Source organism: Xiphophorus hellerii, chromosome 13 (genome assembly GCF_003331165.1).
Source record: "Xiphophorus hellerii strain 12219 chromosome 13, Xiphophorus_hellerii-4.1, whole genome shotgun sequence".
Classification (NCBI taxonomy): domain Eukaryota; kingdom Metazoa; phylum Chordata; class Actinopteri; order Cyprinodontiformes; family Poeciliidae; genus Xiphophorus; species Xiphophorus hellerii.
Window position 1 is genome coordinate 14,263,484 of NC_045684.1, and position 15,498 is coordinate 14,278,981.

Sequence of the window (15,498 nt, forward strand, 5' to 3'; positions counted from 1 at the left end):
CAAACTTGAACAAAAACTGTTAGAGTAATTATGGAATATTAACTTTTATCTCACTGTATGGATTCTAAATATGATTCATATGGACAGGGCTGAAAATGATACTAATTATAATAGTAATCTATCTATCAATCAGTTTTCCTCTTTAAGTGCCTCAATCTGTTGATCTACCATTAAATTGCCCTCTTCTGCCCTAATTGCCCTAAATGTCAGGCTGTTTAGTTGACTGGCAGACAGCATCTGTTCTTTGATTTGTGGACATATGGTGGGAGGAGCTGAAGGTCAGTATGGTTACTTGTGTGTGGGTGTGCATATGCCCTGAACAGCATGACTGTAAGTCTAAAATAAAACTTTGATAAGCTGAGGATATTGGGCAATATGTCTCCAGCAAAACTCTTTAAGATTTACAGAGAAATACAAAAGCAAATAGAGGGACAAATATTGTATAAAACACAGAAGTGTAAAAAAAATCTGAAGTTCCTAGCTTGCAGTCATAAACGCAGCTGCACAGATGAGTCATTCAGGTGTTATTGTTGGTATTTGTTCTACTTATACCAACAAGCTTGGGAGCTTTACATTTTTTAGGTTTTAGAAATGAATGCGAGATTTTATCCACTTCTGCTATTGAAATACCCAAACAAACCTCTTATCAACAAGGGCAACAAGTTAATGCACACCCACAGAAAGAGTACAAATCAGAAGCTGGAGATTTAAAACTCTGCTCTCCAACAGCTTCAGCTGTTTTTATAAGCTGGAACACAATATCAAATAAGACCTGTAACTTTGCAAAGTAATATCACATATCAGCATTTATTCCACTTCCAAATGGTTTTACATTTGGCAAATACAACGATGCCTCTAAAGCCCATATGTCCGCTGTGCAGCAGAATTGCAGCCAAGAAACAGGAGGGCAGATGGTACAAACCCTCGTTTGTTTATGCATAATTTTATATATCAATGAATAAATCAACTAAAAAAAATACCTATCAATTAATTTTGGCTGCAGATTCCCCTAGAAGTCCTTGAACTTCAGTTTTGATTCTTTTTTGCCTCAATGAATTAAAGGCTACCAACAAAAATTAGTTTAACAGTGTTAGATTTTACAAAATGTAAAGCAAATGGAGGTATCAGAGTCCAAAGGTCCCACTTAAATGTTTAAACGATGAAATGCATAATAGAGATACTTAGTTAAATAAGTACAACCCTAAACCATTACAAATTTTGTATTCATATATGTTAAAATCATTTTTGTATTTATTTTTCTTAATAAATATAAATTATGTATTTAAGTATTTAATGACATATTTTTTGTGCCATTAAACATGCTTATTCTGTTCATTGTTATGCCGGATGAATCAATTGTTCCTTTAAAAGGCCCTGTCAAACGCACCTCTTTAAAACTATTTTTTATCCGATATAACTATAGCCTTTGCTGAGGTTTCTAACTGAACATTGCTTACGAAGGAGCTTTCTGACACTGAGACAGTGCCATCAGAACAAAGTGAAAGTGTCAGTAGTCAAATTGTTATTCTGAGCAACAAAGAGCTTTCTCGGTGTGAAATCAGAGCTGGATAGAAGGTTTCTCAGGGAGCAGTGCATTCCACTCTTAAACACTTTGATTAAACTCGATCACTTTTATCCAAAGCACTATCAAGTAGACAAAAAGTGACCACACCATCAAAAGATCATTACATCAAGCTTTGCTCATCATGAAGGAGCAAAACAACATCATCACAAAGAATGTGCTTCACAAAGAAGGCGAGGAGCAAGTCTGCGAAGCTGTCAGGACAGGGCTGCTTGGAAGTGGTCTTAAGAGGTGTCTAAACTAATTCTCAAGAGGTAAAATGTGGCTTAAAACTGTTCTATTATGGGCTGGTATTGTGTAAAATCAGCTTTTACAATCTTTAAGTAATGTTATAATGTTATTCCCTCATCAAAAACATAGTTGGAGTGTTGCTTTGATTCTTTCGTGCGTGTTTGAGGAATCCTTGAATCTCCCATGGCAACTATTCAGGGGTGCCTAAATGCTTGCACAGTTCACAACAAATCTCTTCTTAAGGCACTTTACAAAAAATCATTCCAATTCAATCATACAGACATCCCACCTGATCCTAGTTATCAAGCAGTACAGTGGGCTCAGTCTATTATTCAAATTAGTTAAAAAAAATTTCTATCTAAGGAAACTCAACAGATTGATTCGAGTCATTGCCTTTCAGCATCCACTCCTCCTAGTTGAGTATGTAGCAATGCATTGAATCATTGACTCAATGCAAAATACAATCCCTCAGCAATCCCTCAAACCAAGCATTCATGTATCAACTGTGGAGAGTGTGGAGCGATTAATTGTCCCAAAAATTATTGCTGTAAATGAAAATATAATTTTTATCATAAAAATTGGATAATAATGCAAGTAAACTCTCTCAAAGATCAATAAACTCATTTCTGAATAACATTTAAAAGTGGAACTGGAAGACGTTCTAAATATCCAAACTAAATGAACAAGCGAAAAGCAAATAAAATGGATTATGAGGTCTCTATAAACAAATTTGCCCTTCAAAATATATGAATGATTAGGCTCAGAGGGGAAAAACAGGCAATACTACCTGTTAGGACTTTTTGTGGAAAAAAACTTATAAATTTGGTTGTAGTTCTTTTTTTTTTTTTGGCAAGCTGTATCAGATCATTATGCTTTAGGTGCAGATACAAGTTTGTTGTATTGCCATGTATAGTTGCTACTGTTTTACGACAAATGCAGCATATCATTGGTTCACCCCTATCATTCATTTTGAATTCAAAATGCTCCCAGACTGCAGCTGCCACATTCAGCTTTTAAACCAGCGTTTCTCTGGTTTCATGCTACACTATGTGGCAGAACACCATGGACCTGGCAAGTAACCGATACAAGCTTCCTCTCCATTCATTTCTTATGGAACCTGCATTGCAAGATGACAATCCCTTGCCCTCCTCCAGCCAAATGATTGGTGAAATCTGTGCATGTGAATTTTTGAGCTTGTACACATAAATGTGTGTAGCACATGCGGGCTAGTGACGCAACACAGGAAAGCTTATAAATATTTAACTTTGGTGGCTGCCATCGCTATCAATTCCCATGTGTTGGAGAGTGGCGGAAAACTGATTCTTTTCACTGTCATTTGTCGCTCCCCGTAGGAACCCATTACGCTAAGGAAATGAAAAGGGGAGAAATACCTTTATGCGCCAAAGTCATTCAGTTTCTTTGTTAGAAAAAGGGGCAGACACGACAAAAACAAACTTGCATCTGGAAATTATCAAAATCGTTTTATCAAGCAATTAATCGATAAATTGCTTATTGTGACAAGCCTTCATGGTGAATCATATCCAAAAGACTAAGTCAGATTCTGCTGACAATGTCACATGTTCTATTAGATTGTCAGATTTGATAGCATTGCCAGTAAGGTCTTACTCTAATGTATTCAAAACCATGTAATGCATCCTGGCATGACAGGATGCTGAAAGTGACATTGAGACCATTAATAAAAATCTCACCCTCTGCATGGCCAGGCAGTGTGGCACCCAGTGCAGCTGCAGATTAAATTGGATGAATGTCTACGGGCTCCTCAGTCCAGAGGGTAATTTGTAACAAATAATGCCAGCACCATATGTGTGCAAATACTTAACACATTTCCTTCGAGGTCTATTTGTTCATTCGTGGCAGGTACACTGAACTATAAAATGTGTGGAAGAAAAGATGAGGGGAAAAGATGGGGCAGCTGATATATATCCAGCTTTACAGTATATAGGGGGCAAGAGGTTGATGGATGAGTTGGCAGTTGTACATAGAAGAGCAGAAGGGATAGATGGATACAGCCTGAAGACAAGAGGAGAGGAGGGGATGATATAGATGGCCCATAATCCTTAGAGGCTGGCCGGGTTTGGGTCTTGCGTGATTGAAGTTTGAGTATGTGTGTGTCTCTGCGAATCTGACGGTGATAGTGATCTGCCTATCAAAAAGATGCAGGAAGAAGAGACGAGTTATGGGAAATAAGGAAGGAAAGCACGGGTTGGAAAAAGAGAGGACGAGGCCAGAAGAGCCATTACACATGAAATCAATCAACAGGAGGAGACGGAGAGACGGAGAGACATGGAGTGAGATGCAGAAAGTCAGATCTTAAAGATAACCACAGCGAGACTGAAAAGGATAAAGAAGGAATTCTCTGATGACTGTGATATTGATGACAGCACAGTGGGGAAGACGGGATGAACGGATGGGAGAGAAGGAGGCAGGATAAGGAGGCTAAGAACGAGCGATCAAAGCACCCCAGGCTATGAGAGAGAAACAGCAAGAGAGAGCGGTGGGAGGAGGGGGGACTTGGTGATGACGAGGAAGTGTGAGTGGAGAAATAAGGAACTGAGAAGGAAGAATGATAAGTAGGAAGGCACAAGGCGAAAAAGTAAATTAATGACAGGTAGGTGGAAGACGAGATAAAAAAAATCTTGATGCAGAAAAAGCAAGAAGAACAAAAGAGAGGAGGTATAACACCAACGGTGAGCTTAGAAAGAGCAAAGGATGAAAAGGCAAGCAAAAGGGCAAAGCCAACTTGGTGATGTGATGAGAAATGAAGGCAACATGGCCAAGTCTACCCCTCTCTTCCTTTCACACTCAAGCTAACACATATAGAAGCCTCCACCAAAGAAACTTTCCCCCCCTCATGTGGGTCAGTGCATCGTAGCATGAGCCTGACTTCAGTCTCCCCATGTTGTTATCTGAGATAAAAGCAAAAAAGAAAACTACACTGCACTTAAGTCAGGTACATTCTTTACCTCTAGGTTTGCGAGGCTGAAGGTCAAAAATATGTTTAAATAGAAAAATATCCGCTAGACTTTACAGGTCATTACAAAGACAAAACATGTTTACAAACTACAGTTTGAAAAAACACAATTCCTTCTTGAAATGAAAGCTGGTAGAGTTATTAAAGGAGATTTGGAGGCTGCATAAAACACATGCAGAATATTAAACATTTCTGATATATTATCAGTTTTATATATATACTTATTTCAGTTTTTTATTGATGTCTGACTCTTAATGACACATATATTGCAATGTTTTATTTGCTTTGTGGTACGGAGAAGTATGACATTTAATGTTAAATCTGGAAACTGCACCACTAGACTCAGGGTATACAGTGGTTTTATTGGACTGAGGAAGATGAGGGGATTTTGTAATATCTTCCAAGAGTGAATCCTTATCCAATTCAAACCTCTATTCTTTATTTGTGTGCTGCTGTTTTGTCCCAACCTTCTTTAGTTTTGGACCAGTAAACAAACCATTTTATATCCATGTTGATGACAATTTTGTTTCAGTTTATTTCTCATTGCAGGGAAGTATTTTAATAAATTACCTAATAAATTACGATAACAAAAGATCAAATTTCTCAAAATTTTATTTCATTGGAAGACATTTTCCAAAAAGTTCATTTTGCACATTGTTTTTATTGCTTCTGGGTCTGGTTACTATTTAGGCGTTGTGTAAAACCCAAATCTAAGCAGCAGGTTTAATTTGCTTTAAGTTTAATTAGCTTTTATCAAATAAAATGCATAACTAAAAGAACACAAAATACAGGAACAGAGGGTAACACAATGACTCGGGAGCATTGGAGGCAGGATGAATGGATGACGCTGGAAAAGTACTGACAAAATGGAGAGGTATTTAAGCTGCAGTTGTAATTACTGGATACAAGACAGATGAGACTAATAAACAACAGGCAGCAGCTGTGGGAAAAGCAAGGAGCTGAAGAGAATTAAGGAAAAAGTGTTGAATGGAATAACTGATTAACTTAAAGGGGGAAACACAGGGAAATGCTAATAAATACAGAGTATGAGCAAACATTGTGATCACATGGAAAGCAGATGACCCAAATAAAACAAGAACAAGGATGAAGAGAAGACAGCTAAAGCTTACAGCATGAAAATTAAAAACAAAAAACAAAGAAAACACACACACAAAATAATACACAGTGGAATCTTTCAAAGAATAAGCCTGCAACAACTATGAGCTCTCTTCTGCTATTAAATAAAACAAATCCCATAACCTATTCTCTTTACATTAGAGTTTGAGTGTATCATAATGGTTCATATTGTCAATCGTCAAAGTGGGTACTAAATATTCTCAAGTCAAGTATAAAATGACACGTGTGGTCCTTGTGAAATTTTCTGATCAAAGGTGTAAAATGACATTGTAGCAAAGTGATTAGAACGGGGTCACAACATTGTTTCTTCATCAGATAAATACTGTTTTGGTCTCACTGTACCAGAGCTCCATCTCACACATTTACTGTGCTCCCTAACTGGCTTTTGGCAAACTGCATATGGATATTCTTGTAATTTCAGTAATGGATGGATAGATTTTAAGAACACATAAAATTAACTTACTGATTTAATTGAGTGAAATGGAATAATGTGACTTAAAGGAAATAAATGTGCAAACTGTAATACTGGACACTGCCACACAAATGTTCCACAATACTGGAGCGCTAGAAATGCTTACCCATTATTACAGCAGATCCTACATCGAAAGCGTTCTAGTCATTTGTCATGTTGGCTGCATGCACATTGAAGTGAAGGTAATCAGATGGCTAAAGGTATCTCCCCCTCCCTCCTGTGAACATGCCATAAATGTCTTTCTTTATTAGAGCAGCTGCTCCTGAAGTGGTCTCTGCTCAGTCTCATTGTCACACGATGACACGCAACAAAATTGGGGAGGATCCTAATTGCATAATGTGTCGGTTGAGATTATCACATTGCATGGCATTCGGGTTGCTTCAAGTCAAGTTAAGGTGCATGATTCCATTCAGAAAGAATAGATACATTTGCAGCCAAAGATTAAAAGGTCTGAGTTTTTTTTCACAAACTTGATAAAATGTGCATTGGTTATAGAGTGTTTATCTACCAAATGATAAAATTAGTACAAGATTTTCAGTAGCATTTGTACATTACATCCTAATAGAGGTGAGCTTTTTTGACGCATTACAAAGATAGATTTACTTTTAGGCACATTTTGTGACCTGTTAGAGGTTTGATGACCTCTACTGACATAAAATTCTTAGATGTTGTTCAGTTATATGGTGAAGTTGGCTAAAAAGAATCCTTCTCTGACTGGTCAACTTCACTTGGTTATAAAAACATTGAACAAGTCTTTGCTAAAATAATCAATTACTAATAACTAACACTCGGGGCAACAGAGAGAGCCCGGAAACTTCATTTCATTTACTTCATTTACATCTGAATTTCATTTACTGTTGACCCATCAATAGAAAAAATAAATTAAAAGCCATGAGATGATGTCGTGAAAAAGGAATGTATACACCAGAAATGATTCTCACACCATTTTTCTTGGTATAAGCACTGTGGTGGAAAATTACTATAAATTAACATCTGCTGATCATGTTATATAAAATGCTTGTCAACTCTCACCAAAAGAACCTGTTTGGGCTACATACACAAGGTTGGAAGTTGTTTCGCTGCAGCTGCAAGGGAACCAGACTGTCTGGTGGATTCCTTACCTTGGTATAAAACTCATGTGTTGTCTCTGCCCGGCAGAGCTTTTCACCCAGACCTGCTTCATTATTGGTTGTCCTGCAAGCTCTCTGTAATGTGCACAATATATGAATAAACCTGATTGAGTGGTTCCACCTGACTGTGCTTGGTAAAATAGTCTTTTTTCCACAACAGCACGCTAGGCTGAGTGGAAGTGCATCAAAAGTAGCAACACATATGTCAATTATTACAAAATTTTAAAACATTCACAAAATTCTATTAGTTTTTTCACGTTACACCCCCCAAAAAACTATTTTAGAAACAACACAATACATAGCAAGATGGGAAATGTGACAGCAGCAGTAAAGTATTATAACCTACAGTATATAGCTAGATCCATTGTGATAGCCTTAAGGGGTAAAGGTTGTGCTCGTAAAATCTATAGTTACAGTATGTAGCCAATGTTAGCATGAAGAAACTCTAATTTTGAATTGTTTGTGACAGCAATTGGAGTAAAATAAACTATGATAGAGCAATATATAAAATACATTTTGTAAACACTTTGAGAATATAACTGGCAGCAATGCTAAGTTGCTTCTGCTTCAGAGCTTTCTTATGTAGTACCACTATAGGACTACAGAGATACTTTCAAACAAGTTATGAAACTTGTTTTCTTTATTATACTTTGGAAAACAAGGACATAAACAGGATTGAACAACCACGTTGTTCAAATTATGTCTCTTCTTGATCACCTTCCTACTGAACCCAATATCATGTTTTGTCTTGTGAGCTTGATGTATTATCAAACCTCTAATATGACAATGTCCCTTGGGTCCGTTGTTAAATTCAGAAAAACTACTCTAAAAATGAAAGGCCTCAATCAGCTCATTTCAAGTATTTTAGTTAGTTCAGGTATTTTGTTTTGAACTTGCCTTTTCTTTCATGATAGAACCAAATAGCTGCTGAAAAACGGTCTAATCTAATTTAAGCATGAATGCATCGCAGTCCCACTGATAACGTAAAATATCACATGCAGTATTTATGTTGAGGTGGTTGTAAATAATATGCTACAAGCTATGATGTTTTTTATTCGCATAATTGATTTTGTTTTCTCAAAACAATTAAACTTATCTAAGAACTTTAACAATATCTACATCCTTTTTATATACACATCATACATCAGCCTTGGTATCAAAGTAGCAAATAAATCTGTTGTGAACCTCTGACTCATATTATTATATGGTACTGGGAAGTTTCCCTTTTATGAATTCTCCTAACCTGGAAAAAATAAACCTCAGTTAGTTCAATTAGCCTAAATCCTACAGTTATACTAATTTAATAAGATTGTGTGTCTTTGCCAATTCAGTTAACCATTAAAACAGAAAATACCCTTTACCCAGTGTAATCTGAAAGTAGATGCAATACACCTTGATCTGAAATTTGACAGTATAAAACTTTGCAATCCCCTTCAAGCTTACTGCTAATTTTCTTGCATTTTCAGTTCGTTTACCTTACTTAGACTCGCATCACAAATCAGTGCACCTTGAGGGATTTCCATCTGTCTGTCAACTGTCATTGGCAGATGAACATGCCTGCGGGCTGGAAGGGGGGGGGGTGTGCATGTGTGTATGCGTGTGGATGCGCGTGAGAGTGCAGGTCTGTGTCCATCAGTGCTTGTCGATGTCCTGCCGTTGTCATGATAAACCGGTGACAGCTGCCATCCGGCAAGCAGTGCTCTCACACACCAGACACACACCAAATGCACAATGCTTCATTGCTTTCCTGAAAGTATGATGGCACCTCAGCAGGTCTTGGTTTGGCCTGTTGGGTCATTTACACAAATCTCTTTGACTGTCTAGTGGTGAAATGACTGTCTGGGTAGCTGAATGGTCTTTCTGTCTTCCTGCCTCACTGACTGTCTGTTTTATTTTATGTTTTTTACCCTCCACCCCCTCTCTTTTTTTCTGTGGGACTGATCCAACAGACAGTAGATGAATGTCTGTCAAAGAATAAATAACACCTTTCTTTTCTATTCATTGCATCAGTAACTTCAACTACATTTTCAGTCAGAAGTTCACATACACTCATAATTGGTACAAATTTTGTATAAATTATGGTATTTTAGTTATGTATTTGAATCAATTCAATATGTGTCATTTGTTGGGGTGCTGGATATTACTATCAGCTATGTTTAAAACAATATTCAGGAGCAACCTTAGTCCTATCTAAATATACTTATCTATATTTATAAAATGGTGAAATGACCCGTGTCAAGTCACACCTGATCCATATGGTTTGTTAAAAAGTTTAAACCATTCATGTGTTGGTTTTAATTAAGACTGAAGTATTTAGAGGTTAATCTATCATCTTGATTATTCCATCCACTTTGTGGTATGCACCAGAATCAATAGCAGTGAAACACCCCTTCATCAGCATGCATGGTAATTGGTTTAGTCTTCTTAAGCTTAAAAGCCTCGATTTTCTCCAAGCATCGTTTCCATCACAGTAGCAAAAAAAACTAAGTATTTCTTTCTTCTGACCAAAACGTAACTCCAGAAGATATTTGGATTATTATGTGTGCAGGAAAAATTTAAGTTGAGTTTGAAGTTTCATTACTTCAAACCCATTTTGAAGTAATTGGATTCTTTTTTTTTTAGGTGAAATCCTTGCAGTCCATGTTAGAACTGAACTGGCTTTAGGTGTTCAAGCATCGTCCAGTTGGTGAACATCTTGAACTTTGATAGTTCTTAGGTTCTTCTTTTTGTTCCTGGGTGACCGTGTGGATCAGATGTTTGAAACCTGGACAAGGTTGTGGATTCAAACACTTGAATTATAAAACACATGTCAAAACTGGTTTGTTCCTGAATGGCCTTAAACTTCAACCTTTTTACAAACAAAGTGTGAATAATGTTTGAAAGCTGGGGCCATTACAGGAAACCAGCCGATACAAATTGACTTTATGATTTCTAATCAGATGAGTGCTAACACAACCAGCCAATATATACTGTATATATGCCCATACTTATGTATTTGAGTTCATCTGTAAGTTGTTGCCCATGTATTAATTGGAGGATTAATACCATAAATTCAAACTTGTTTGCCTAATTTTTCTTTTTTAACTTTTATTGAAAATATGTAATCATTACATCCTCAAAATTCTGCCATTCAAATAAAGCAAGAAAAGTCCAAAATTAGCAACCATGATGAGTGTATGTGCTCTGCATGTCTAGTGTGAATTTCCCTCACTGATCAATTGAAGCAGTCTGTGTCCACCATAAAATTAATTTAAACCAATTATTTTGTTTTCCACTCCGTTTGTTGCTTTCTTCTTTGGTACAGTCTGTACCAGTAATTTTACCTTCTTCAAAATTAACTTCTCAATTCTTTTTTCCTTGATTAGTGCTTGCCTCTGTTTGGTCCCTGTTTAATTCTAACCCCCTATATTTCCTGTGTTGTCTTTGTCCTGAGAATATATACATATATATATATTCTCACTACTCCTTTCTTGTGGGTGGAATTTGGCTTGATCCCTTACCTTATCTCTGTCATCTGTACATGCATCTCCCCCCCACCACCCTTCCTTACAAGCCAGCATTTTGTGGATGAGCCTAAAGCATGTGCATGTACACCTGACAGTGCTTGTCTGCACTCTTATAAAGGATGTCGTTTTTCAGCTTCTCAGAGAGTGCACTTTAAGGATGACACCCATCTGGTGTGTACACAATAACTGTCTTCTCTAAACGCCGTCGATATCAACATACGATGGGCTGTGGAGCAATCTGGTGTCATCCAAATTTGCACTTTCTGGCAGGCAATGAAATACCTGTCTGCTATAAGAGTGTTCTCCATGAATTATTGCCTCTTTAATGTATAAATTATACAGGAATAATTTATACCAAGATTAGAGTTTGACTCTTGGGGAAAAATGTTCAACATTGTGTGTTTTTTTTTTTCGTTTATTTTATTTTATTTTATTTTTTTCGGTCAATGGGATTCTGGCTGGGCACATTTTGTGTTGGTTTTCTTTCCAATGTAAATAATATGTGAGGACTCCTCACGACTCCCAATATTAGATCATGTGTGAGACCAAAGCCAGTGTACCATTGACTCAATAAGATGCAATGTGGAATGTTTTTCTCAGTGAGTGTCTGTATAAATTATATGTATAATTTATGCCATGTACACAGCGCAATCCATGTGTCTTTATCTGTTAAACAGTAATCACTACTACAAGCAGCTATGCAAGGCTATCAATCAGATGTGATCACCAATTGTGAGAAAGTTTCACAAAAATCTTTTATTGCATTTGTTTAAAATGTTTTCAAAACCATTTGTTCAATAGAATATGATTCTTAATCCGCCAATTGGCAACCAATTCAATCCAAAGTTCCTAGGTGGTGATTGGAGGAGATGAGAGCGGAGCTACAATGAGAAACATAGCATATTATTGATTTTGTATGAGGAGAGTATAGCAGCTGTGAATGCTACAGAAATTGCAGCCTAACCCATGAACCCAACTTCTAATTCTAACTGGCCATAACATAAACTGTAAAACTTTATTCTACAAGACGTACTGGCAAAGACTGTTCAGCTGTGCCATCGACATGTTTTTCATGTTTACTTCATATCTAAGGAGTGATTGTGAGATCTCCATATTTTCACAATATAGTTTGCTAATATGGTCTGATAGTTAATCATGAAACAGTCATTCATTTCTAACATTCAATAACATACATAGAGCAAAACATGGGAAACTAAAAATTAAGGCAACAGGGAAAAGCCACCTCCTAGAGGGAGAGAGTTGGGGAGTTGGGCTGGCTGACTTGGATTTTTGAAGTGACTTTACGTGTATCACAAATTAGATTTTGAAATGCTAATTTGATAAATTATGTTGAGTTTAATTAACTCATCAAATCTTAGAAAAAAACAAAAGAATTAAAATCCAAAAAGGAAGCAATTTTATTGAAAATGAAATAATAATAATTAAAAAAAAGTCCGCCCCCTCAGTCCCTCCTCCTCTCCCTAACCCAGGTTTTCTATTTGTCACTCTGATTTGATTGACAGCTGAGGACACATGTGGGGGCACTGTGAGGGGCGGCAGTGGGGTGGTGACCAGTCCCGGTTACCCCGGCAACTATGGTAACCAAGCCGACTGTACTTGGATCCTTTTGGCCGAACCCGGAGACACCATCTCTGTCATCTTTACAGACTTCCAGACCGAAGAAAAGTATGACTACCTGGAAGTGGAGGGCTCAGAACCACCAACCATCTGGTGAGTTTTTTTTGTTGTTTTTTTTTGCTTACTTTTAAATGTCTGAGTGTTGCTTTTAGTACAAGTGGGTATTTGTGACAAAATGTGTCATTTGTTGTTTGTTCTGAATTTCTTGGTTATGCAAAGTGAGATTTCTCATTAATCCTATTCTCAAGATCCATAATGGCTGCTGTGAGCTATGAATGTATCTAATGACTTATGGATAAGAGCTTAATAATAATAACAATAATTATCAGCATATATTTTTATTTATTTATTTTATATATAAAATAACATGAAACTTGATATGATATTCTTTCCTATCTCTGCTTTGTAAGGTCCCAGTGTTTTGTTATTGTCAGTGTTTAGCTGCTGTTTGTGGAAAATATGGCTGAATTACAGTATATTGTTTTTTGTATTGCAGTGCTTGTGTTGTCTTATGTGTATGTGCTTGCTAATTTGGTATTAAAATAAAAACAAGAAAAATAGATTAAAACAAGATAATACCTGCTGTAATAAACTTGTTAGTTTGAAACTGGTTTAAGTCTGAGGCAAATGGACTACTCACCTACATTTCAGAAAACATGTGGAGAAGATTTGAGTGTCAGTCCAATGTTAATTATGCATACTGTAAGAAGACTGACAGTGTACCCCATAAGGCAACTGGGTCTCTCTTAATCTGTAGCCACGAAACTAAAATAAAACTAAACTAAAGTTAGGAAAGTTTTAGCAATGTTTTAAAAATAGTTTTCCCTTTTATGAAAACCCATTTTTCCATAGATGCAGGCAGGGTACAGCTGACATATCCAATCAAATACCGGGCAGCCGAGCACCGTCTGGTGATATAATAATCATGCTGGCCCTTATCCATACTTTACTGAAAAGAAAAGTTTGCTTGACATTACTGACCTGACATTTCAGTTGTTGCTAACTTTATGGCACCATTTTACCACACCAAGGAGTGCAGCAAAAATATATATATTGTGAGTAGTAAAAGTAAGCTTGAACCCAAGTAGGAGAATGTAGAAAAGAAAAAAAATAAAATAATATAAATACCAAATAAAGTTTGTTTTTGTGAAGATAAAGCAGTTGGTATTGACTCCAAGTGAATAGTTATTATTTGTCTTTGTATATGGCTCATACGTCACAGAGGGATTAACTGATCTCTGATGGTTCCACTTTCAACAGCACTTCATGTGTTTTCAAATAGTTCACTCATAACAACATTTTATTGCTCTGGCTGTTTATTGATTGTTGGTAAATTAGGGTATTGATCAACCATTGCTGTTGCTGTAACCAATTTGAATCTAATCATGGTTAGGGATATTAGAGTGTGTGCATGTGTATTGATTTGGAAGTAATAATGGTAACTGCTCCCAGGCAAGCCTGAGCGTTTCTGCACAGGTTCAAACCCCCATCATGCTGCTTTTAATTGCTAGGAGTCATGAAAAAAAACAAAACAGTATGGGTAAGTTAGCTCTAACATAGCAACCACTGAAATGTGATCAAACTTTAATAATATTTTTAACTAGTTATGCTCTTCTACGCACAATATTATATCATACAATAATTTGCATACTGTCTGAGTTATTCATTTACTTTTGATTAATGCTGCATTAAACGAGTGCTGCATGCGAAACAAAAACACTAACACACTTATGGTGATTCGACCTTTATAGTATGGCTAAGTGTGATGATGGGGAAGCAAACAGCTCCATATTTGTAGGGCAAATCCATTGAAGCAATGCAGAAGAGGTGCCTGTAGAAATATACCATGGAATGGATCAGAAACCAGCAAATAAGTTGTTCATGGTTTGTAAGGGGACTGTAGCACTTTAAATTTTTCACTTTGGTTTCAGGTTTTCCAGATTTGTGGTCATCTGTCTACTTTTTAAACAATTATGAAGGGCATGGAGACCAAGGGTTGCTAGGCCCCCCTACCTGCAATGTTTCACAAATTATTTCTTGTGCTGCATTTTTGAAAACGTTTTTGTGGTTTAACAGAAATTAAATAGCATATTAACAGCAATGAATCTTTGAGCTGAAAAGGGGCATGCACAATGTGATTAATTAGAAACTGATATGTCTCTTAACTTCTCTATCCAGTCTTTGCTGAACTTTTCAGTTTTAAATGTGTATGGGTTTACATAGTGTTCCTTCTCTGTAGGAAGGTTTTTAAGGCCTGGCATTTGACATTTTTCCTTCCAATTGTACAATTTTCTCAGATTTAAGTATTTACTGAACTAATCAGGTACTGGGTTTGGACAGAAAATGGGGTCAAAAATCCACTGAAGACCTGATCAATGACCTTCAGAAATCCTGAAGAACTATTGATCAAGACCACTCTGGAAATTTGCAAGCTGGTCTGACTGCTTTGTATTAAAGCATAATGAAATTTGGGCTGGTTTAAAACTTATTTCACTGTACTGACCTTAGGCGTTAAACCATATTGATCCCCAGGCAGACAAAAGGGTAATTTATTTGACACCTGAACTATATGTATAGCACAAGCCAGCCTGCACTCCTGGGACCAAATAAGGAAGCTATGAAATTGCTATTTTTATATAGCAATCATTGCTTTTAGTGTTAAATTTGAGGTTGTATCCATCTCATTTCAAGAATTGCTTAGAACCACATAGTTACATCTTGATAATTTCAACCTTATAATTGGAAATATGGTTAATTAACATTTGTCTTTACTGTATATGTCGACATATTGTTGCTATTACATATTTTTT

The 15,498-nt window shown here is 36.6% G+C and overlaps 1 protein-coding gene across 6 annotated transcripts in view; it reads left to right on the forward strand.

The window, feature by feature from the left end:
- csmd3b (CUB and Sushi multiple domains 3b) overlaps positions 1 to 15,498 on the forward strand; it is a 642,306-nt gene that overhangs the window by 436,597 nt on the left and 190,211 nt on the right. For 5 of the 6 annotated variants that reach the window (XM_032580262.1, XM_032580264.1, XM_032580265.1 and 2 more), the window contains one exon: positions 12,574 to 12,781. In XM_032580262.1, coding sequence (XP_032436153.1) covers positions 12,574 to 12,781 — 208 coding nt within the window. The remainder of the gene's footprint in view (positions 1 to 12,573; positions 12,782 to 15,498) is intronic. The other variant, XM_032580267.1, reaches the window with a different exon arrangement.